General features: G+C 38.3%; 3 protein-coding genes across 7 annotated transcripts in view; 2 read left to right on the top strand and 1 right to left on the bottom strand.

Moving 5' to 3' along the window:
* The first annotated feature begins 239 nt into the window (after nucleotides 1-239).
* On the top strand, nucleotides 240-4,345 carry pdca (phosducin a). Its single transcript, XM_077225768.1, has 4 exons — nucleotides 240-333; nucleotides 1,389-1,452; nucleotides 1,680-1,828; nucleotides 2,781-4,345. The coding sequence occupies exons 2-4, from the start codon at nucleotides 1,407-1,409 to the stop codon at nucleotides 3,297-3,299; spliced, it is 714 nt and encodes a 237-aa protein (XP_077081883.1). The 5' UTR covers nucleotides 240-333; nucleotides 1,389-1,406; the 3' UTR covers nucleotides 3,300-4,345.
* A 429-nt stretch (nucleotides 4,346-4,774) lies between these two features.
* odr4 (odr-4 GPCR localization factor homolog) lies at nucleotides 4,775-12,090 on the bottom strand. Its single transcript, XM_077225758.1, has 14 exons — nucleotides 11,970-12,090; nucleotides 11,200-11,299; nucleotides 10,986-11,123; nucleotides 10,793-10,888; nucleotides 10,475-10,581; nucleotides 10,336-10,372; nucleotides 9,157-9,294; nucleotides 8,929-9,024; nucleotides 8,793-8,852; nucleotides 8,565-8,696; nucleotides 8,030-8,117; nucleotides 7,504-7,689; nucleotides 6,083-6,199; nucleotides 4,775-5,748 (listed from the first exon to the last, which is right to left on the bottom strand). The coding sequence occupies exons 2-14, from the start codon at nucleotides 11,296-11,298 to the stop codon at nucleotides 5,681-5,683; spliced, it is 1,362 nt and encodes a 453-aa protein (XP_077081873.1). The 5' UTR covers nucleotide 11,299; nucleotides 11,970-12,090; the 3' UTR covers nucleotides 4,775-5,680.
* Nucleotides 12,091-12,124: 34 nt separating this feature from the next.
* Nucleotides 12,125-24,216, top strand: part of LOC143735499 (nucleoprotein TPR-like) — a 30,390-nt gene continuing 18,298 nt past the window's right edge. For 2 of the 5 annotated variants that reach the window (XM_077225719.1, XM_077225709.1), the window contains exons 1-26: nucleotides 12,125-12,335; nucleotides 12,840-12,944; nucleotides 13,043-13,098; nucleotides 13,197-13,293; nucleotides 14,042-14,145; nucleotides 14,269-14,433; nucleotides 14,524-14,616; nucleotides 14,708-14,788; nucleotides 14,870-14,957; nucleotides 15,294-15,434; nucleotides 15,558-15,652; nucleotides 15,767-15,964; nucleotides 16,055-16,162; nucleotides 16,270-16,490; nucleotides 16,640-16,800; nucleotides 16,888-17,015; nucleotides 17,292-17,440; nucleotides 18,620-18,782; nucleotides 18,858-18,992; nucleotides 19,075-19,215; nucleotides 19,378-19,546; nucleotides 19,635-19,801; nucleotides 20,011-20,163; nucleotides 20,262-20,378; nucleotides 20,477-20,680; nucleotides 21,462-21,652. In XM_077225719.1, the coding sequence (XP_077081834.1) occupies nucleotides 12,185-12,335; nucleotides 12,840-12,944; nucleotides 13,043-13,098; nucleotides 13,197-13,293; nucleotides 14,042-14,145; nucleotides 14,269-14,433; nucleotides 14,524-14,616; nucleotides 14,708-14,788; nucleotides 14,870-14,957; nucleotides 15,294-15,434; nucleotides 15,558-15,652; nucleotides 15,767-15,964; nucleotides 16,055-16,162; nucleotides 16,270-16,490; nucleotides 16,640-16,800; nucleotides 16,888-17,015; nucleotides 17,292-17,440; nucleotides 18,620-18,782; nucleotides 18,858-18,992; nucleotides 19,075-19,215; nucleotides 19,378-19,546; nucleotides 19,635-19,801; nucleotides 20,011-20,163; nucleotides 20,262-20,378; nucleotides 20,477-20,680; nucleotides 21,462-21,652 (3,581 nt within the window). In that variant the 5' untranslated portion in view covers nucleotides 12,125-12,184. Of the gene's footprint in view, nucleotides 12,336-12,839; nucleotides 12,945-13,042; nucleotides 13,099-13,196; nucleotides 13,294-14,041; nucleotides 14,146-14,268; nucleotides 14,434-14,523; nucleotides 14,617-14,707; nucleotides 14,789-14,869; nucleotides 14,958-15,293; nucleotides 15,435-15,557; nucleotides 15,653-15,766; nucleotides 15,965-16,054; nucleotides 16,163-16,269; nucleotides 16,491-16,639; nucleotides 16,801-16,887; nucleotides 17,016-17,291; nucleotides 17,441-18,619; nucleotides 18,783-18,857; nucleotides 18,993-19,074; nucleotides 19,216-19,377; nucleotides 19,547-19,628; nucleotides 19,802-20,010; nucleotides 20,164-20,261; nucleotides 20,379-20,476; nucleotides 20,681-21,461; nucleotides 21,653-24,216 lie in introns of all 5 variants that reach the window. The other 3 variants (XM_077225715.1, XM_077225705.1, XM_077225706.1) reach the window with 2 other exon arrangements.

Raw genomic sequence — 24,216 nt, 5'->3', positions numbered from 1 at the left:
GATTCAAAGTGCTTAAACTTTATATATCTTTATAAAAGCAAACTCAAACGGTCTACTTCACAGGTAAATACAGTACTGCTGAGTGTCTGACAAAATAAAAGTTGGATGATTTACAGTGAATGGAAAGTGTCAGGAGCTTATCGTAATAATGAGGGACCTGTATTTTGTCAGTTTATCTATCTCTGTGACATGCTGGTTTAATTCCTCTGCTGTAATCCTATTACACCACACCAAATTATTACTGAGATGTAACCATGATGTCCATGCAGACAGAGACATTATTATCCGAGACAGAGCACAGCAAAGAAAGGCAATCACAGCAAACGGTCAGGTAAGAATGACATTTCTCTAACTCTTCCTCTGGTTAATGAGCACTGCAAACATGGTTCTCTGGGATAGTTTTCCTTGTGGGATAGTTCTGTATACAGGACGCGCAAACAATATACTCAATCTTTTTTTTTTTGTTGCTGTTTTTGAAATCACTAAAGCCTGGTTCAGAGAGGACACTTCTCTAAATAAAATCAAAACAAATAAAATAAAAATAACTTTGTGAAAAATATATTTCTAATAATGTTTTTTTTAAATGCAATTATTTAAATGTTCTGGTCTATAATACTGCAATGACATATCTGCAATAACAAACCAGCTTAAAAAATGCAAAAGTCTGAGACTTGCTTGCATGAATACTGCAACTAGCACATTTGGTAATGGAATTTGTTTATGGGAGTGAAAATATGTCAAATAGAGCCAATTAGTCGGATTGAACAAGATTACTTCGGATGTATTTCCGAGTGTGTCTTGTTCACAGCATCCAGTGTAGTAACTGATCAGCACTTTTCTTTAAGCTAGCTGCTTACACACACATTGAAGCACTCTGAGAAGACCACATAAATATTAGGCCTAGTGTTTGTTTTTTGTTTTTTTCAGATCGCATGCGGATTTACATTTATTGAGATGTATGTGTGTGAAGCATTGCTACAACTGCCATTCAATCAGTCTCAGAATGTATTTTTAGTTGTAAGAAAACAGAAACACTGTGGGCACTTGTGCAACAAACTCATTACTCACATCAATATAATCTGATTGCAATCTAATCCATCACCTATAAGAGAGTAATCTGCTAATTCCACCTCAACCTGGATAATTGGAACAGACCCTGACAGCGTCAAGAACTAATGCAACAGAAATAAAATCTACTTTGCATGCGGGATAACATCAGAATGACTATACCAGTAAACGATGGTGAACATAAAACTTCCCATCAGTTTGTTCATCTCATATGGTCTGGAAATATAAAAAGGAGTGAGAAAATGTCAACCACTTCAAGTCATTTTGTTAGAGGATGTTGCACAAAATGGGCATAAGATCTGTAATATCTATCATTATGTCTCCATAGAAGAATCGTCATGTCAGGTTCACCTGAGATTGAGGAAATACCAGCAACACAAACAGGTAAAAAAAAAAAAAAAAAAGACTTACTAATTAATGAAACAAAGAAAGATCCACATTATAATTGCAGAACAAATCATGCAGAAATCTATTGATTATACATTAATGATGAGATAATATTGGAGATTTTCATCATTATGCTGTGATACGCCTGTAATAGAGGCTAAACTATACTATAGACCTGGAAACTGATTTAAACTAGATTCATCCATCAATCCATTGCAACTCAGGGCCCAAAGGTGTGATCCATGACTGGAGGAAATTCAAACTTGAGAGTGAGGACCATGAAAGCATCCCTCCCAACAAGAGAGAGCTCCTCAGACAAATGTCCAACCCCAAATCCAATAATGGCGACACCCAGGAAAAGATAGGCCGCAAGGTATTGTGAAAATTACACAACTGATATCTACATAACAAAATGAGGAAATCATTTTAATTCCAAGAATCCAAGTACACATGGCTACTCATTCTATATGATTAATATTTTTCACATTTAAAAATGATAGTAGAAGTCATCAAAATTATAAAATAACATGTAATCAAGCAGTGAAAATTTTTTTTTTAATAAATCTTCATGAGGGCGTCATAGTGCTTTATGAATTGTATTGGATGCTACGCTACGGTTTGGAGTCTGGCAGATTTTTAAAATATTTTTTAAAGAGGACTTGAGACTAAAGAGTATGCTCAACAAGGCTCCATTTATTTGATCAAAAATACACAAAAAGTACAGTAATATCATTAAATATTAATACAACTTAAAATTATTGTTTTCTATTTTAATATTTTTTAAATGTAATTTATTCCTGTGACTGTAAAGCTGAATTTTCAGCATAATTTCTCCAGTCGTCAGTGTCACATGATCATTCAGAAATCATTCTAATATGCTGATTTCCTGCTCAATAAACATTTCTTATTATTATCAATCATGAAAACAGCTTATGCTTATTATTAGAATTTTTTTGGTGGGAACCGTGATACAATTTTTTCAGGATTATTTGACCAATAGAAAGTTCAAAAGAACAGTATTTATGATAAATATAAATCTATTGATTTTTTTTAAAACAATTTAATGGATCTTTGATAAAATAGACGTATTTCTTTCTTTTTCCCTTCAATATTCGGTTTAAGTAATTCATTAATAATAATAAAAATTCATACATGGGCAAAATAATTTAGAAATAAAAATTAAAAATACAGTTTAAATTTAATGGTTTTTAAAATCCTCTCAATCTTTTCTGAAACAATTCAGTCAAGCGTGTCCAGATTATTGACTGACAGTGTGAGCGCTATGTAATGTTTATTAACATGTTGCTTTGTCTGACCACACGCAGATGAGCGTTCAGGAATACGAGATGATCCAAGAAGAGGACGAAACATGTCTGCGTAAGTATCGCAAGCAGTGCATGCAGGAGATGCACGGGCGGCTGAGCTTCGGGCCTAAGTTTGATGCCGTGTTTGAGTTGGATAGCGGGGAGGCCTTTCTGGATGTCATTGAGAAAGAGCACCGCCTGACAGTAGTGGTGGTGCACATCTATGATGACGGGATCAGAGGTTGTGACGCACTCAACAACTGCTTAAACTGCCTGGCAGCAGAAAATTCCACCGTCAAATTCTGCCGAATCCGAGCCTCTGCCACCGGGGCGGGCGAGCGTTTTTCAGACGACGTTCTGCCCGCCCTGCTGGTGTACAAGGCTGGAGAGCTGCTGGGCAACTTCCTGTGCTTTACAAAGCACTTGAATGAGGAGTTCTTTGCCACGGATGTGGAGAACTTCCTAAACGAGTACGGTCTGTTGCCAGAGAAAGAGCTCGCAGCCTGTCCCGATGAGGAAGATAACACTGATGTTGACTAATGAATTATAGTAATCAGCCTGTCAGACTTGTTTCTGAGATAGATCGAGTATGACTCTGTGACTACTGGGCCATGACTCCAAAAAACACGCATACCTAAAGGCATTTACTAACACGTCATTTACAGCAGTTCAATTCTTCATAGAGTTATCAAAGGCATGCTCGTTCCATGACTTTTTGACCTTTCCAGTAGCTTTTGATTACTGAAAAGTAGAAGAAAGTGAAACAACTGACTGATTTGTCAGAGCCATATAAGACAAGTTTGAGTCCCAAACTGAGGTCCTTTCCTGATCCTGTTTCTCCTAAGACTATTTGTCTCAAAGTCAAAAATACCCCACAAATATCATTTTTAGAGGAAAAAAATATTTACTCACAAATTGCACGTTGTTACGGTTTGTGAAGAAGCTGATTGAATATTTTATATTGAATCTAATTCATTGTAACATACACTACCATTCAAATGTTTGGGATCAGTAAGATTTTCTTTGAAAGAAATTAATACTTGTATTCATCAAGGATGCATCGGAATTGATCAAAAGTTAAGTAAAGATATTATAATAATATCAAAAATTCATCAAAGAATCCTGAAAAAATTTAGTTTCCACAAAAATATTATAGCACAACTGTTTTCAACATTGAAATTATCAATGTCATCGCTCCCGATGTTTAATATTATTTTAATATTTCAAAACAGCATATTAAAAAGATTTCTGAAGGATCATGTGACACTGAAGACTGGAGTAATGATGCTGAAAATTCAGCTTCATCATCACAGGAATAAATTACATTTCAAAATAGACTGTTCAAAAACATTAAAAAAAAAAAAAAAAAAATCGAACTGAACCCAAACTTTTTGACCCAAAGTTTTAAACTCTCCTGAAATGTCCTGGTTTTCCATGACTGTGGGAACTTGCATAGAATCTTTTTTTAAATTAGTAAGGAATTTGGTATGCAAGTCAAATTGCCACACAATGACACTGTACTTGTCATCTATTTTGTATCGAGCCACTATCTGCTTAAAGAATAAATGATATCATCAAAAGTGTGATTTCATGTTGTCACGCTACACTAAACGAATCGGGTGACATAGTTCAATGAATGCAGAGAGGCCAAGAACCCTCCTCGGTCTTTAATGTCTTCATGACTATACTACAAAAACTTCAGGTAAAACATGTCCTGACATGTACCCAGCCAACTCAAACATCACACAATCACAGGATTACTGAGTGTTTGAGAGTATTCATATGCAAGTGCTTGTTTGGTCAGCATATCATTGTGAAAACTAAATGAATGTAAAAATCATAAGGTATGCACTCTGTAAAGGTTGGAGATGGCTGATCATGACACACACACACACACACACACACACACACACACACACACACACACACACACACACACACACACACACACACACACACACACACACACACACACACACACACACACACACACACACACACACACACACTAAATGTTTCCAGCAATTATATTTTATTATATGAATTTAATACGTCAGTTCCTGTATGCATTTCATGCTAAGTGTTTACAGAAGCCAGAAGAAACTGGTTTGATAATGACAAATGGCACATTGGCAATACAGGAAAATACTGGCACAAAACTGGAAAATCCACAATGATTCTGCAAAGACATGTAGGATAATGACGCTTTTCTTTTGCTCTGTTATTAAGGTTGCACAAGTGACAACATGTTACCTGTAATAAATCTTATTCCCCTCTCAAGGAAAAAATAAATAAAAACAAAACACATGATTGTGTGACTTGGCCTCAAGTTAACTTCCACTGGTATGTTATTACCCAATTAACTTATTTAAAAATATATATTTTAAGCTACACTATTAAAAATATGTGAACTGTTTCAAATTAACAGATTTTTCTATTCTGTTATTCAAGTATAAATCTTCATCAGTACTTCATCACAAAAAATAACTCTTTTTCCAACTTTGTGGCAACAATTAGTAGAGAAATGGTTTGACTGGCCTGAAAAAAGCCCATTACCCAACATGAGACCTGACCTCATTGATGCTCGCATGTCTAATTTCAGAACAATTCCAAAAGAATAAACCCATCAATGGGCATCAGTAAGGTCAGACAGTGTGTTCGGCACAGAATTCTCTAGATTGTCATTATATAGTGTAACATTAAGATATGTCTTCACTCGAATAGCTGAACCTGTTTATTAGAAAGAAGTCTCCACATACTTTTGCATATACTTGCATTATAATAATCCTATAATAGACTTATAGTCCAGATTTTAAGGATTATATTTGAAATCTTTTATATATTGAAAGATTATATAGCATACTATACAAATATACACACTCACTTATACATCCATACATACTTATTTGCTATTTTCATTGTCACTCACTAAAATACAGCAGAGATGTAGCTGTGGCAAGGAGAGCAATGGTTGCTGCTACTGCCACACCTGTGTGTTAGAGAGAGAGAGAGAGAGAGAGAGGGAGAGGGAGAGAGAGAGATCAGGTGTGTGGAAAGAGATCAGGAAATGAGCCAACAGGAATATGAGAATGTTTCCATGAATAATAGGAATCACAAAAAGAAAATATGGTGACATCTGCCCAACTAACAAGAACATGGAGTCACTCACACTATATCATTGGATACTGTATCATTAACAATATTGTCGAGCCCCATTTAATACCATGATACAAGGAGAATGATTTATCTTCTTAATAAGAGGTAAGAAATAGAGAGTGATTAAATATTAATTCTAATAATTATGAATAATACTAGGCACTTACCAGCATAGTATTGAGGGGCTTTGTCAATTTGGGAATTTTCAACTTGAACTTCTGAGATGACACGTTTACTAGATTCATCACTGTGGCTGTCAGTCATCTCCAATTCAGGCGAGAATACTGGGGTGAAAAAATATGCACAAACATGTAAATAAATCTAGGTATTGTAAATTGATCTCCTCTTTTCAAGGAGGAGGCCGAGTTGTGTTGTCATAAAGATGATAATCCAAAATTCTCAAAGGGCCCGTTACTACAAGGGATCAGACATTCTATAGCCTCCGGTTAAACATATCACTTATGTTTTCCCTTTTAACCATACATGGAAAAAGCATTTGTGGGCTTAAACTGGTTTGAACAAGATGCAAGGTGTAGCTGGCTATTATTTTAGAGGGGAAAGAGGCAGGGTGTGTCTGTATGTGCTCCTTTTGAAAAGGTTTATCTCTAAGCATTCTGTAAATCACACACCTATATACATTCTTGACCATTTAACCATAACGTCCCTACAATGTGTTCAGTCATCCCTGAATCCCAAAGACTTTGCAAGGACTTGCTCTACATTGCACAATACTCTAGTAACAGATCTGAAGTCCGCTTGGAAAAGCCTAGAGGTGATACAAACCAATACAATAGTGAAATGTAATGAGACACTCAAATAAAGTGAGAGAATTAATTAATCCCTAAAGCAAGGGTTCTTAGCTCTGGCCTTCGAGGTTCACTTTCCTGCAGAGTTTTGCTCCAACCCTAATCAAACACACCTGAACAAGCTAATCAAGGACTGAAATCACCCACTATACCCTCATTCACCATTCCCTTTGTTAGTCAACTAATATAGTTCACTTGAGGGAGTGAATGAAAATAAGTGAGTGAATTTGGACACTGTGTAGTAGCATAGTTTGCGCATGCCGTTTAGTCGTTTGAAACTTATAGAACACTGGCAGCTCCAGTAGTAAGATGAAAAAGATAGATCTTGAACTCTGTCATGAAAACTATGTATAAACCTTAATTAAACAATTTAATAATCAATTTTAAATGAATTTATGCCTGTATGATATTACGCTGTAGCCACATTTGACCAGTGGTTTGGAAAATGGATGGATCAGTCAGCTGTGAGCGCCATCTTCTGGCGAGACGCAGGAATTAATTTGGTGCATTGTTGTTCATTGTGGGATTGAATGAGTGCACTAGTCTAGACAATGTCCTCTATGGTTTCGGACCCTACTACAAATGGCTGTCCCCTCAAGTTGTTCCCTACTAAAGGTATAGGGGCTTTTTCGGACACAGCCAAGGTCTTCGGAAATACTAAAAAGTTAAAGGCAGGTGAGTTTGATCAAGATTAGAGCTAAACTCTGCAAGAAAGGGGACCTTGAGGTCAAAAGTTGAGAACCCCTGCTATAAAGTCTCATATTGAAATATGGGAAACATACACTGATTGCTCTCCAGACTAATATCTATGTCCTCTTCTGGTGTTTCCCAGTCCAGCATCTCTTTAAGACGATCGGCCACATCAGCTGTACTTTCATCTGGGAACATGTAGTCACACACAGACAGGCCGGAGAAAGGCATTGGGGCAAACACACGCCGAGGAAGAGCCTGCTGCCCAGTGCACAGACCTAGAGAAACAATATGGGAACTCATGTCTTGAATTAGGAATACATTTATTTCTGTACTATGTACAAAACTCACTGAAGACAAAGGGTGGCACACTACTGCCATCTAGTGCTTAGTTTGCAAATATTTGTGGAACTTCAATGTATAGTTCATAGCTCATTTACTCTAAATGTTTGGTTCCCAGAATTCTTAAAAACATCTTCTTTTATGTTCCACAGAAGAAAGAAAGAACGTCATACAGGTTTGGAACGACATGGGGATGAGTAAATGATGACTGAATGTTCATTTTTGTGTTGACTTTCCTTTCAACGTCAATATGTATGACATGATTGCGCACTTTACCTTTGCGACTCCCTTCACTTATTAAAAGATCTTCCAGAAACATCTCGACTCTGGAGGAAACCGTGTTTATGATGTCTCTCTTAATGGCCTACCAGTGCAAAGGAGAAATTAAACCAGTATCAATCAATAACAGGCAAATACAAAAGTGTTTTTAGACAGGTTTTTTGAACATGAAAATCTTGTTTGAAATGATGTTCATGTTAAGGCTTATTTTGTCTAAATAAATGAATAAAAAACCAATAAGAAATAACAGAAATTGTTTTAAATGCTAGTTGAAATCCAGGCATCACAATTATATAATATGAAAAATGTACATTGAGATTTGCTTGAGATTATATTTAACAGTTATTTAATTATTAGTGTTCAAAAGATGTTGCTACTGCAGATGACGCCGTGGTAATTTATATGTAAAATGAGGGGAAATAAGCGTTAACAATTAAATATCTAATATCGATATATATTGCCTTATAACCGATCTGGTACCATAATATTACTTATCCCTAAACATAAAGCATTGAGAATAGGCTTTAATGACCTGTACTGCATGTCTGGCTTTGGGTTTGTTGTTGTGGATGTAGGCCCTGCAGTGAACCACCCCTCGAACCCTCATGGAGCCACTGCACAGCTGAACTAGAGCACTGGACCGCTCATCAAGCTCTGGCTGCTCCTGTCACACCAATATTCTCATTATACCTTTGACTACACAAAAATATATCCCATTGATAATGTTCATTATAATGAGATAAGATGAAAATGAGCTCACATCTGAGACAAGGATCCGTGCTGGGAAAGTCTGACGATGGGTTGTCTTTAGGTTCTTTTTCTGAAAGAAAAAAAATTCTACTTCATCTCAAATTTTAAATAAATATGACAGAGAAATGACAGAATTATGTTTTTACCTGTCCTGAGATGAGTTCAGAGTCATCTAATGCCTGTCTGCCACTTATGAGACAGTTACCAGCCTCAATCTGTTTAGCCCACCTCGTAAGACAATCCTGGACATGGGGGGAAAAGAAAGATACATTCACAACCTGTATACACTGTATTAAAATCAAAATTCTACACAAAATCCTTCACAAATAAAACACTGTCTTGTCTTCATATACCTCATCTGACTTCTGTCTCACCTTCATACACTTGTCTGTGTTATCAGAGGAAGATCCTGTCAAAGGGATCTGCAAATCCACCTCAACAGAGCAGGTCAACATGGGCCAGGATGACGAGACGCATGTCTGATACTTCCAGTCTGCTGGCTTGGCCGAACTCTAGAAATCAGTATAGGGTTGTCACGATACAATACACATATCTAATCTCACGATAATATACCAGCTACAGCATCACGATACTATGCAGTTCCAGTAGGCTTAGTGAATCATTGATTTGGCCGATTTGTTTAAAAACACAGATTCAAAACTTTGTTTAGAACTATTTTTGTAATGAAATGGAGCAAAAACATAAATATTGACATTGTTGTGTCTAAACTGTCATTTCACAATTACTTTTTGTTTTTATTGAATTGTTGTATAAAATCGATCACATTTGTAATTGTGCTGATATTCGGAAAAACAGCACTCTTGCTCGTGTCATATTACTGAACTGTTATGGTATAAATATAAAAGAATAACTCATACAAGGGCATTTTTGCCCCCATATTTAGATATTTCCACCTCTGCATGGAGGGCAGTATGTATATTAAGACATATAATTAATTTAATGTATCACATTATAAAGATTGATATGACTGATAAGAACCGTGTGCAAATACTGCTATGCATAATATAAGATATTATGACGTTGAAAAGTAATGTTTAAGCTGTTTTAAAATCTTTCCAGTCTCTTTCTCGCAGCGCAAACAATGACGTGCAACATCTAATTCAGTAAAATGAACTGTGATCAGTGTGTTTGAACTGAGGCGTCGGGACCCGGAAAACATTCCATAACAGGGGTTTCCAATCTTTTACATGCCACGGACCCCCAATATAAACATCGTTGTGTGAGGACCCCTAAAATTATAAAGGCATCTATCTTTTATAAACACTCAATTTATACAGTAAAAATTGTATAAATGTAAAATGAGTTTCTGTTAAGTAAAGTTACATTATTATATTTTTTCTACTCACTATTAGTAATGTACTGTTAAGGTCACAGCAGAAAGGTAGCGGCACTCAAAAAGACTGTTTTGTTATGTTCTTGCATAGATGGATGTTCAAATGAAGGTTTTAAATAGTATACCTGCCGCAAATACAACATAACTTACAGTATTACCGTATTGACGATACTACTGTAGTACCCAAAATGTCTCTCACCTTTGGATCTTTTACATCAAGCGTTTTGCAGACAGTTCTGTACATTTTAAGTCAAGGATCATGCAAACTTTTGAGGTTATTCATAGTGGGGGATGTAGATCACAGAGGAAATTATGTAGGGATGTAGTGTGCAGGATACTTCTTTGTTTTGGAGCAGATGTGCAGGGTGACTCGATCGGTCACATCCTCCTCTGTCAGTTCCCACAATCTTCCCTTACTTATGCATTTTTCCATGGCAAATATAAGCTACACAAAGAGATCAGCACAAAAATAAGTGATGAAGTTATGATGGCAAACAAAATCATCTTTAATAAAAGCTAAAAGGTGGTCCAGTGAATTTTTTAATTATTAGTATAATTTAATTCAAATGTATTTTTAAAATAACCTAAAATAAAATTCATAATTAATAAATAAATGTTTTTTTAATTAAATAAAATGTATTTTAAAAAAACAGTACCCTTTTTAATGTGTTTTGGGCATCTTTGGAGAGTTCAGGTGGGGTCACTAAAAACAAGCCAAGAATACAAAGACCTCCTGGTAACATGCGGGACACCTAGAATAGAGAAAGTCAAAATCCTTACTTGTACAACTAGACTGTAAAAACATTTCAAAGCCATTGTGTGTGAGTGGCAAGACATCAGGCTACCCACCTGCCTGGCATGTTCTGTGACCCACTCCACATCAATGTCATCCAGTGGGCCGCTTCCTCTAGAAGACTTCAGCTGCCCCTCACTCTCCCTCTGAGGAGTCTGCACGGCCAGCACCACAAAATCTCTTTGAGGAGAGGACTGTAAAAAGAAAATGTTAGGATAAATTGTTCTGTGAACTGACATGATTAAATATAGGTTAGTTTAGTTTCCTCACCTGACCAGCCAGGAGTCCAGTCACACATGATCCGGGATCTGCCAGAAGACCACCAAGATATTTTTCCACAGCTTCATCAACAAAGTAACTCCTACCCATTCTGCCCGCAAACATAAACAATAATAAATATCAATATTGTGTCATATTAACCTGCTTGCAAGTTGCAACTGTAAAATAACTATAAAACATGTTACACTTCCCAAACAGATGCCAAATAATGTTAAAATACCTTTGTACAGAGTTTCACTAAAAGGTATTGCAGTTATTAAGGGAAATTTTATTTGTACTATTATCATTATTACCTGTACCAGAGCAAATTAATCATTAAATCAGTGTCAATCTTCTCAATGACAGTAAATAACAAACAAAAAGAAAAAAGTGTATTTAGTCAGCCTTTTGATCATGACAAATATTGTGCGAAATAATTTTCATGTTATAACCAATACCGACAACCAATAAAGCGTCAGTATTAAAATTAAACACTAATAAATAAAATAAATGGTTTTGAATGCTAAAATTACATTTAAGCATCACATATTATAATGTGTACGGTATGAAAGATTATTATTATGCCAGAAATCACTGTTTCTACAGCTAACTTCCAAAATATAGAAGAGAAACAGTTGAACGTCTTGAATGAAAACTAAAAGTAATACATTTGCAAGCGCAAACTTCTTTATAAAACCATTGAGAATAATGACGTTTTACGAAACATACAATGTAGCAACAATGTTTCTGAAAGAATTGCAAAGAAAATCCTTCAAACGTACCTTCAGATCAGGCACACTTCTCCAAACAGCTGATGAGTTCTCAGTGGAACCAATACGTGTGACGCGTCGTCGCATCAATCACACGCAACTCTAGTCAAGCGACCTGATTGGACATTATGCTTGTAGGTCCGTGCTGCTTTGCGACTTGAGTTTGTATCGCTCACATATGACGTAGAGGTAGTAGCTAATGCTAACTCTTGCAGTGAGCCGGAGAGATGGCGGCACTTCTTCAGCAAACGCTGGAGAGAAGTGAGATAAACAAACTGCCGAAAGCCATTCAGAACAAGCTCGAGAAGGTTCTATCAGAGCAACAGACGGAAATAGACTCACTGAAATCTCAGTACGAGCGGTATAAAGCAGACTGCGGTGAGTAACGGTAACGTTTATAGCAGGCGGACCAGATAGCCATTCAATAGCTGTGTGTCTTATAAAGTAGTGTACTAAGTTACATGACTAGACAGCATGTTTAGGCATCATAAACGCGTGTATGCGGATTGAAGAACAAGTTGGTTGAGTAATTATTCTGGAGAGGCTTGTATCTTCTGCATAAATTATCTACCAAGTTGAGTCTAACGTTACTTACTTTTTTTGGTATAAATAGTTAACTAGTTGATACTGAGATGTAGTGACAGACCAAAGCAAATGTTTGTATTTTCCATTTAAAGAATATCTGAAATTATGTTAAGAGATAAAGAGAATGGCTGAGCATATAAAGTCTTTCTTGTAAATCTATAAAGCATAATTAATTCACTTATCGTGGTATTTTTATTCCAAAATCAGCAGTCTTAATAATAAATGAAGTGTGAAAAGAGCTGTTGGTATCAATTGTCCAAGTGAAACATGTTATTGATGTTTGTTTTTAATCAACAGAGCAACAATACTTTAATCTTGAGAAGAAGCTAGCTGAGAGTCAGGAGCAGTTCTTGTCCCAAAGTAAAGACTATCATAGTATTAAGGAGGAGAATGTCCGTCTCAGTAAGTACAATGCTTTATTCTATTTTTATATATGGATTGTATTGACGCAGAGCTGCTGTATAACATGGGTGTGCTTGTGCTTCTTTCTTTTTTTAAAGCCGAGGAACTTAAGAAGTTGAAAGATATAGAGGAAGAGCAGGGAAAAACGCAAGAGGTAACTATTTGAGTTTCTCAACTGCCATGCTTCCTATGGGCCTTAATATTTTGAGCAGTTAAAGATGATATAAATATCCTAATGTTTTTGCATTTCAGAGTACGCCACCAAGAGCCAAGTATGAAATTGAGGCAGAAAACCGAGAGCTCTCACGCTTGCTTGAGAAGAGATCTCAAGAAGTGGACAACCTCAGTGGTATGGCACTATTTTTTACATCAGTGATCAAGGTTGTCGCTGACTTGGAGTTTTATGTCAAGACTGTTTTCATTACTTAATTGAGGAATTAGAGGGCTTTTTATTTGCTCATATGGCATTATTGCTATTCAGAAATGTGGAAATTCTTCAAACCAATTTTAATACGGTTGAAAAAATGAATATGCTGTTGTTCAGAGTTCTTTATAAAAGTTAATTATATGAACAATTAAAATTTAAACAATGGAATGTAGCAGTTAAGTATTTCTTTGTTGTTCAACTGAACTGTCAATCAGAAATAAATTCATCAGTAAGGTAATTGCCCACATCATGCATAGTTTTATTTAATCACTCAAATAGTTGTTTCAAAATTTACCTTTTTTACAAATGTCTTTTTTCTGTCATGTCAAAAAAATTGTCGAGTAGTTGTTAATTTCATCAGATAATATTTCTGATTCATTCATCACACAGGAAAGGAAGACTGAGCACATTGTATTCTGTGATATAATAGCGCATAATGTGTTCTATTGTGTACTGCACACTTTGGGAAATGTAACGGGCCACACTATTATTTCAAACAGAAATCTGTGCACAGTATGCATATTATACACTGCATATATTGTAGTAGTATTCTTCTCTGAACATATCCATTGTTTTGTTCTTTTTTTTTGTTTGTTTGTTTTTTTCAACTAAAGTACCAGTACTTTTGACATATGTAATTGCTAACTTGTCTCTTATGGTCAATATACAGAGGATCTCAAACGTCTCAATGACAAACTCGCAGAGACCAGCACAATTAAGATGGAGCTCCAGCTTAAACTTGATGAACTTCAGTCATCTGAAGTTTCCATTCAGGTAACCAGTGACTCTCATTTAGCTGTTATTTAGTCTCTAATATGATTAATTAATGCATCTGACCATTGATTACATATTTTTATTTGATTTTTTAAATCATTTACTGTGTTTCTTTCTCATCAGCATCGTGAGAAGCGAATGGAGCAAGAAAAGGAGCTTCTCCAGAACCAGAACACATGGCTGAATTCAGAGCTGAAGAGTAAGACAGACGAGCTGTACACAGTCTTCAGAGACAAGGGCAAAGAGGTCCTGGAGCTTAGGTGCTCTTTAGAGACCAAGAAGGAAGAGGTGTGAGGAATTTTTGAGATGTGTATTTAAATATTGCGCTGTATTCTTACTAGATCACCTGTCTGCATCAATCATATATGTCATAATCAGGTGACCAGACTTCAGGACCAAGTGAACACGCTCAAGAAAAGCAACGACAACATGCAGAAGAGTACTGAGAATCTGATGAACAAACTCAAAGAGGTTCACTATCCCCTTCTTATTATTGTTTGCTCTACCACTTGACATAGAAGAGAAATTTAATCAACTTATGTTGTTTGTCTTATATTTTTAGGCTAAAGAACAACGGGCCTCCATGGAGGAAAAGTACCGCAATGAGCTGAATGCTAACCTTAAACTCTGTAATTTGTACAAGGTCAGTAAATGTTGATATTTGTTGTGCTGCGTCCAACGTTAATGTGTGGTCAGATTCAAATCTGAATCCTTTTTTTCACAGAATGCAGCAGCAGACTCTGAAGCCAAGAATGCTGAATTGAACAGAGCTGTTGAAGAGCTCAACAAACTGCTGAAGGAGACGATGGAAGGTTTGAACTATTCCTTATAATGATTTTTTCTGATTCATTCATTACACTGAAAATGGAGGATTGAGCACATTACAATGTGGGATATAATAGTACACATAGCGTGTTTTATTGTATACTGCACATTTTGGGAAATGTAGAAGGCCATCCTGGTATTGCATGCAGAAAATCTGTGCACAGTATGCAAATACTGCAATATGCAAATACTGCAGATATAATAGTACCAAATTGTATATTGTCTCTCCCTGTCTTGTTTTGGGTGTGTTTACAAATTTTCTCTCATTGCCTCACTGTGAATGTTTTAAATGTGCCAAATGTAAATGCCTCTTTTATCAACAGCCAATAAAGGTACAGAGAAGAAGCTGTCAGAGCTGCAGGGTTTGAGGGAGAAAGCCGAGTCTGATCTACTTGAGAAGGTCAGGAATCTGGAGAAAGAGCTGGAGAACTCCAACACACGCCTTGCAGACTTCAAGAGAAGAGGTAATGCACCGACAAAAAACCTGCCTGAGTTTGTCAATTTTTGTTTTAGGCTGAAGAATCTTTTCAGATTCTTGAATCATGTAATTGTGCAAGATTTCAGTCTGAATTTGTATACTTTAAAAGGTGTTCCAGCTCTCACAGAAGAAGAGCTGACAAACCTCTCGCCAACTGCAGCTGCAGTGGCCAAGATTGTTAAGCCGGGCATGAAGCTAATGGAGGTATAAAATGTTTATCCCAAATAATTCATCATTTGTTTTGGACAATTAGAATGATTGATTTCAGCAATATATTATGATTGTTGTTATAAGTAACTTGTCAGTATTTGCTCTCAGCTGTATAATGCCTTTGTGGAGGCACAAGACCAGCTGCACCTGGAGAAACTGGAGAGCAAGCGTGTGAACAAGGTTCTAGATGAGATCGTTCTGGAGGTGGAGAACAAAGCTCCTATCCTGAAACGCCAGAGAGAGGAATATGAGAACATGCAGAAGTCCATGTCTAGTCTCTGTGCCAAACTGGAGCAAGCTATGAAGGTTTGCACATTTATGAGAGACGGCAAAAGAGGAAAAAACATGATGGTCAATCAGTAGATGCTAATCTTTGTCTTTTCTCTTGTATATCAGGAGGTCCATCGACTGCAGAAGGTGACAGATGAAGCGAATAAGAGAGCTTTAGGGCTAGAGAGAGATAACCAGAGATCAAAGAGACAGTTAGCTGACATGTCTGAACAGGTAAGCCTCTTACATTAAACATTGAGATGAAACTCCTAGTTTCAGGCTCAGACAACACAGTAATTCTGATCACAAAATCTACATACCAATTTCTTTTCATGATTCAGGTAAGTGTGCTGCTGGTAGAGGTGGAGGAGGCTCGTGGTAATCAGGTGGTGCGTGAGGACTTAAGCTCAGCTGTGAGCAGCAGCTCTGAGGTCCAGGGCTCACGGCAGGTGGCCTTCCGAAGCATCCAAGAGCTTCAGCAGCAGAACCAGAACCTTCTGGCCCAGATCAGTGACCTGGAGGAGCAGAGAGAGAGGGACCAGAACCAGGCTAAGACTGCCAGGTACATATACTGGCATATAGACCACATGGATATATATACACATATTTCATCTTAGAGAAGATCTTCCAGAACTGTTATGAACATTGCCCTGCTATTCTTCAGTAACACTATGAAGATCAGTAAAAGAAAATCAGTATCTGCTCTTTCAGACAAACAGAGATGGAGCAGAGTCTGGAGAAGGTTCAGAAGGAACTGGAGCAGATCAAAGATCAGCAAAACCACCAGAAGCAGCTGTCTGACTCTGCCATCCGACAAAGAGACATGTATCGTATCCTGTTGCAGACAGCCGGAGTCGAGCTCCCACCACAGGGTGAATATTTACCCCTTAGACCAAAAGGCCTCTCCTTTGTATTGGCATTTGATGAAATGTTAAATGAAGTCCTGTGGTTATGTTCAGGTTCAGAGGCTGGATCTCAGTCCACCACTCCCAGCAGGTCAGGACCCATGTCCACCAGATCTACACCCCTGAGATCTGCAGCTTCAGAATCTGTCCAGGCAACTCAGGCTAAAGCAGCCCTTAAGCAGGTTAGACAGATTGACTCGCCTTGGTTCTCTACTTTAAAGAGATAATGCTTCCAGTTTTTTTCCAAACCTGTATGCTTCTGTTAAATGGAAAAGAGCAGCATAGACATTCTGCTGGACTGTTCTTTATGTGTTACAGGTCTGAAATGACATAAAATGAAGTAAATTTGAACAATTTTTATTTTTGGGTGAACTGTTTCTTATAAAATTACTCTGTAGCTCAAATCTCATTTGGACATTTAATATTAACCCATTAAACTGCGTGTTTTCACCCCTCAGCTTAATGATGCCTTCACAACATATAAAAAAGAGAAGGCAGAAAACGACAAGCTTCTGAATGAACAGATTGAGAGACTTCGTGGTCAAGTGTCTGACCTGCTCTCACAAAAGGCTAAACTTTCCTCTCAGCTGGAGTTCGCCTTTAAACGGTGAGCACAACTTGTCTGAAATATCTGTTTGTGTGAAATCTGAATTTAAGTTGGATTTTAATGTTATTACCTCCCTTTAACTTGAGCAGTCCAGCCATAGCTACTTGTTAACAGTTTGTTGCATGTGGCTTTTATCTTTATTAATTTACAATCAACATTTCACATACACAATGTGAGCATTTTTCCCCAGAATATTATAATTGAGATCAGCCGTGGCTTGTTTGTATAGGCAGTTGGTGCAGTGCCCCATCAAAATATTCGTCCACTAGAAAGACCTCTATATAAACTGAATCAGTAAAAAATCGTAGATTTGTTCAGCATTATGCAACAAATATTTGTCGCATTTTCTGTACTATTTGATGTTGAAAGTGAGCAGGATATAATCAAATTCATCACATGGATTCAGCAGGAGGCATGTATGTATAATGAATGATACTAAGCGGGGCAGAGGGTGCCTGAGCCCTCCTCAGTTCTACAGCGTCCTACAGTTTTCCAATGTAAATCTGTGGTAAAAAATGGAACTGCGGCGCACTCCAATCTATAGCTATTGGGGCAGATTTGAGACTGCCCTGCTTATTTTCATGTTACCATTTTCTAACCGGAATTACTCTACAACTTGCAACATGCTAAAAACATTGGTCGACAAAAAATACTACATTAAGACAATTCTGAGATAACATTCTATGCCTCTGTCGTGTGTACTTAGAGCCTGCCAATCAACATTAGAGTGCCACTTTCAGGCTGAATAACGCAAGGACTTTAGACCTCTGCCAGAAGTGTTCGGCATGTGTTCAGCGATTAGAATATTGAGCTTACAAACTGGTTATCCTAAACTAGCGGTGAGACCTAGAGTCTGCCCTACTTAAATATACGGTCAGGAGATGCTACTGATTAAGATGTTAATAATGTTATGGGAAAAATGTCATCTAGGAATTTATTTTGAATATGTATGATTTTATTTTATAAATTAACTTTCATTTTACGGACCATTGTGGAATAATATTTAATTTCCTAGAATGTAATGAAGGTTTGTAATTTGGTGGAATTTTCATAATGGTATATAAAAATAAGAATACAGATGTAATTGACAAAGTGAACATTTTTGAAAATCAAGTTTAACTGAAATTCCAGCTCATGATTAGAAATTGAATTCTTAAAATTTGAATTGGTCCATGGCAGGTATGAGATGCTTCAGGAGAATGTGAATGGCTTTCAACGAGAGATTGAAGCCCTGCGGGAGAAGAATCAAAAGATGAATGCCACTCATCAGAGACATGAGCAAATCATTCACACAATGACTCAAGATCTGAGGGAGGCCAATGAGAAACTAACCATGGCTGAGGTAAAGTTAAATACTTTATGGACCACCATGCAAACTAATATTTAGTTTTGTCAGCTTTTTATTTTATTTTACCAGTTGCGTGTTGAGAATATCCGTAAGGAACGAGACATTCTGAGGCAGGTGGAGAACAGACTTTCCCAGGAGAAAGAGTCTGTCCTGACTGAGCAGCGGGGCCAGAATCTCCTGCTCACCAACCTCAAATCCATTCAGGTACAGCTTGTCTACATATCCCAACCAACTTTGTCAAAGCACTCTTCTCTTTGGCCTTATTCTTAATTTCCTCATATCTCAGCTTTTTATGGAGCGCTCTGAGACTGAGACCAAGCAGCGCTACAACAACCAGACCCAGCGCCTGGAGAAAGAGATTATCCAGTTAAAGAAGAAACTGGAACAGGAGGTGGAACAGAGACACTCACTGGAACGCAACCAAGATGTAAGATCGTAAATTCACTCCCTTTTTTATAAGTAAAGATTCACAATGTTCAACTTGTTTATCAAACAACTTGTTTATCTAACCTATACAACCCCATAAGTGGACCTGTCTACACCTAAAAGACGTTAAATGTTAATAATATGTCTCAATTCTGTTGGCTAGGCTCAGCTGCTCGAGGTTAAGAAGCAGTTGGAGGCACAGACCGCGCTACATCAGAAAACTAAAGAGCTGCTAAGAACTGCTGAACAGCAGGTCACCTCCGTGAGACAGCAACTGAACAGCGAGAATCTTGGCACAGCAAATAAACAGCCTGTCCGGACATTACCCAAAGGTAAGCAGAAATTAGAAGATGGAGTTGTGAGTGTCATAATTTCCTCTGCTGTAATAGACAATATTGTTCCTGTTATGTGCACTTTCAGCTCCTGGCGTTCCTCAGCAGGAGGTAGATGAGCTCCAAGCACGTCTACAGCAGGCTGAAGAACAGAACTCTGACCTGAAGGAGCGTTTGAAGAACACCACCACCAACGTAGAGCAGTACAGATCCATGGTTCTCAGCCTGGAGGAGTCTGTAAACAAAGAGAAGCAGGTTATTATCTGCTTTTATCCTTTTCATTGGATTTTGAGTGAAGGCCAAGTATGCTAACTCATACTTGGAATTTGTCCTCTGCATTAAACCAATCAAGTTCACACACATTAGGAGTAGTGACTGTCTGCCCATTAGGCCACGACTTTCCCATTTTAATGCAAGTACCAAGTAGCCACAGTACTAAAATTTTTCTTATGTTTTACTTTTAGTTGGCTGAGCAGGCACGAACTTCCATTGACAGCCAGCTGAAGACGGCACGGGAGTTGAACCAGCAGCTGGAGGCCCGGTTGCTAGAAGCAGAGAAGGAAAAGCTGGAGCTCCAGGAGGAGAAGATGAAAGCTGTAGATAGCGTTGAAGAACGGGTAAGGAACACACCCGGATGGCACGTCAATGTTTGTTGTAGCTGTTCTGTATAGTAAAGTTATAAAGATTGAAACTCCTTCTTTTGGCTGCACAACAGGTGAAGGAACTGAAGAGGAGCATGACAGACATGCAGACGGAGCTGCAGGATGCCCTGCAGAGAGCTGTGGCAGCGGTGGCCCAGGAGCAGAGAGCAACGCAGGACAGCAAACTTCAGGTAGGCGTGATATTCCTGGAACAAATCAGAATTGTTTCTTTACACAGCTACCCACTGATTTTCTTGGATGTTTACCTGTGTCTTATTTCTGGCCCAAGGCTAAGCTGGCTGCAGAGGCTCAGAATAAATACGAGCGAGAGCTCATGCTGCATGCTGCGGATGTGGAAGCCTTACAGGCTGCCAAGAAACAGGGGCAGTTGTCAGTGCAGAACCTGAAGCAGCTAGAGGAGAAGGCACAGAAAGCTGCATCTGAACTGCATCAGGGTCGGACGGGCTGGGAACAGCAAGAGAAGAGACTGAAGGTGAGATCTTGTGGTTGGCAAAGGCAGAAGTATGTTATAAAAAAAGGAACTGGCCGATGCGAAATTTTGTGGTTAAAATTTATAATAAAATTTTAAAAAGATGCTAATTGCTTTTGACTAATTTTTGCCTAATTTAATGAAAGTGGTCTTGATAGATTCCTTGAGTCAGAATTGCTGTATGCCATTTTGAATATCTTTGAAAAACCTCTTTTCAAACTCCTAGAACGCTGGTCTGATTTTTACCCAAAATTGATTTAGATCATCATCGAACTATGCTGCCAAAAAATTTGTTAAAAGCTCTTTGATTGACCAAACTGAATAATGCATCAACAAAATTATTGGCATTGTGCCAAGCTGAGTTTGAGGCTGTATCTCTGCAAGGCTTTGGTACATTGACGCAACATTGTATGTGTAATTGTCACCTCACACTGACCTCACATCAATTTGGTAAGAGTGCCAATTATTGGTCCAAAGTGATAAGCATTTAAATCATTACCAGTGATTTAAGTGGTTTTGAATAAAAATGTCTTTAATTACGGTTCAGTTGGTCTGTGCTCCCAGACATGCTTGCATAACTCATCATGCCATATGTGTGCTTAGCCCCTTAATTGCGGCTTGCAGCTATATTTATCCTTGACTTTATGTGCATGAATAATCATTGCAATCTTTCGAAAACCACTGAAGTGAATTCTTGGTCATATTGGGATAGTCAATCCAAAAAAGAAAATTTTCATCATTTACTCCCCCTCGTGGTAGAATTCATCTATATTTTTCTCCTCAGGAAGAACTTTCTAAAGTGCAGAAGAGAGCTGAGGAGCTGCAGAAGCAGAACAGCATGCTCCACGAGCAGATGGAGAACCTGAGCAGCAAGATAACCGCCTGCACCCAGCAGCAGAGTGCTAAAGAGAGCAGTCTGAACATCTCTTTGAATGAGGAGGGCAAGTCTCATGAGCAGATCCTGGACATTCTCAGGTAAAGAATTTTCACTGACATTCTCGTTCTCAGGTTGCTTCCTGCTCAGCTACTGTTCGGACGCTCTTGCTAACTGCTCCGCGCTTTGCTCTATCGCTTTTATACTTTTATATTTTATTTCCTTTTATCACCTGATTTTAACTTCAGCAAATCAGCACAGTGCTCAAACGACAAAGCTTGGATTACTACAAAAAAGCCATCAGCTTACATTCCGGGGAAGGGAAAACACAACTGCCTACATTCAAAAGGATAAGAGAGAAAATGCCTCTTCTGGTTCAAGAATCTACTTGCTGCAGAAACTGCCACAGACTTTTACAAAAGATTGCAGTTCTTGAAACAAAGTTACTTGTGGGACCACCAAACCAGATGGAACACAATAGAGCTTCGTCATTGATGCCCTCAGCATGCAGCCGGTGAGTCCCATGAAGTGCTCCTTGACAGGCTATACTTAGTGTATAGAAACAAGTAACTGATTGACATAAAAATCAATGGCACAAACAGGGAGTGAGACCCAAAGGCACTTGAGACATCAGATTGTCATGAGCATCACATTTTGCCGCAGTAGCATCCTCTAGCCCAGATACGACTCTGACAATGATTGCAAACACTGGTTTCCTACCACATCTTGAGAACAGATTTGAAGTATTAATAAATGTAGATGAGGAATCCCCAAACGTGATGAATGTGATCAAAGAAAGATCGAATCAGCCAGTAGCTAACACTGATGCTAACTGACGCTCAAGGTCGAGCACACAGCGACACTCAGCTCAGAGCGCAGCCGGGCCCAGGATTCTGATAGTGGGTGACTCCATAATCAAAAACATTAGCTGCAAGGATACAACTACGTGCTGTCTTCCACAAGCAACAACTTCTGATGTAAACAGAGAACTTCAGAACATTCTGATAAAACATAGGACTGCGAATCGAATTATCATTCATGTGGGGAAGAATTTTCATAAAGAGCAGTCAGAACTCCTTAAGAAGGATTTCAATGAACTTTTTGAAACACTTAAAAGACTGAAAGTTCAAACATTCATCAGTGGACCACTTCCAGCAAGAGGAACAAACAGGTTTTCACGTTTGCTTGGGCTTAATACATGGCTGCAAAACACCTGCAATATAAAAGGAGTGAACTTCATTGACAACTTCAATCTTTTCTGGAGTCAGAGACAACTTTTTCAACAGGATGGCCACCACCCAAACAAACTTAGTTCAAGAGTGCTAAAGGACAATATCTACTTCTCCCTCCATCATCCTTCTGCAGTGTGTGTCAATCCACTCAACCTGAATGGCACACGCACACCTTGACACCGTATGAATGACCACAGGACTTCACTTCAGCACCTGAATGGACATTCAGTTGACAAATCACACAAGATCAATGATAACACCACTCAGCCACAACAACTTATGCTCACGGGCACAATCTCAGCTGAGCCCTTCCCACAGAGCTCACCACAGACAGACTGTGACCTATTAGAACTGCTCCAAGATTCAGCACCCAAGGACGACTTTCTGGAAAACAGCCAGGGAAACCAGGACAGCATATTACAGCCTCCAATAACACCAGAGCAACAGCCCCTCTCACCAGACACATTATCCCTCTCTCCAGCATCTCCATGGAAGAACTGGTGTATGCTGGAACCAAACTATCTGCAATCCCCCAGATATCAAGCAAAAAACGGTAGGCCCCGCAACCACCGAAGCCTGCGGGCCCAGCTCGCCCTGCCCCTCCTCCTGTGAGAGCTCTTCGACCTCTGCCACAACGCCAGGGCCCACAACCTCCTCCAGCGGCTCGAGGTGAACCAAAAACAACTGATACCAGCTCTCAGTGATTTGTCGGGTCCCCACTATGATAACAGTAACTTTCTCAATTGTTTACAGAACAAGCGGGAACCCAGTGTGCCTTTATCTTTCTCTATTACAGTTCTATTACATGACAGAAAGTCTAAGGCCTTCAAAAGCTGTCCAGCAAACCCATCTAATCTGGATCTTGTGTTTCTAAATGAAACTTGTCTTGAATACAGCTGCAGCGCAACAGTTCTCAATGAAACATCCCCTCCTAACTTTACTTTTTTGAGTGTCTGGAGAGATGTTAGGGGAGGTGGGGGGCTGCTCTTTTTAAATTATGTCTATCAATGTAATCAAATATCATTTGGGAATTACCCGTCTTTCGATTATATCTGTGTTAAAAGGAGCTCCACGTATTTTACTTGGGTTATCATTATTTACAGGCCTCCAAAATACTCTCCAGCCTTTGCTGACGACTTTACAGAACTGATATCAACAATTGCCTCAGAGTTTGACTTTTTTGCCATTGCTAGAGATTTTAACATTCACATAGATAATGCAGAAACCAATATGGCAAAATAAATCAAAACTGTTTTAAAAAACATTTGGTCTGACTCAGCATGTACATGGTCCCACACACAATCGTGGACACACTCTAGATTTACTTATCAGTAAGGGTCTAAACATTTCATCTATTGTTAAGGATGTAGCACTGTCTGATCATTTCTGTATTTACTTTGATATTCTGATCTCTCCTGCCATTGAAGCTAGAT

The sequence above is a fragment of the Siphateles boraxobius genome, unplaced genomic scaffold, assembly GCF_051911475.1.
Source record: "Siphateles boraxobius isolate OS27281-9 unplaced genomic scaffold, OSU_SipBor_1 1, whole genome shotgun sequence".
In the NCBI taxonomy this organism is placed as follows: domain Eukaryota; kingdom Metazoa; phylum Chordata; class Actinopteri; order Cypriniformes; family Leuciscidae; genus Siphateles; species Siphateles boraxobius.
The sequence above is the reverse complement of the archived record's forward strand: the minus strand, read 5'-3'. Positions and strand labels throughout refer to the sequence as shown.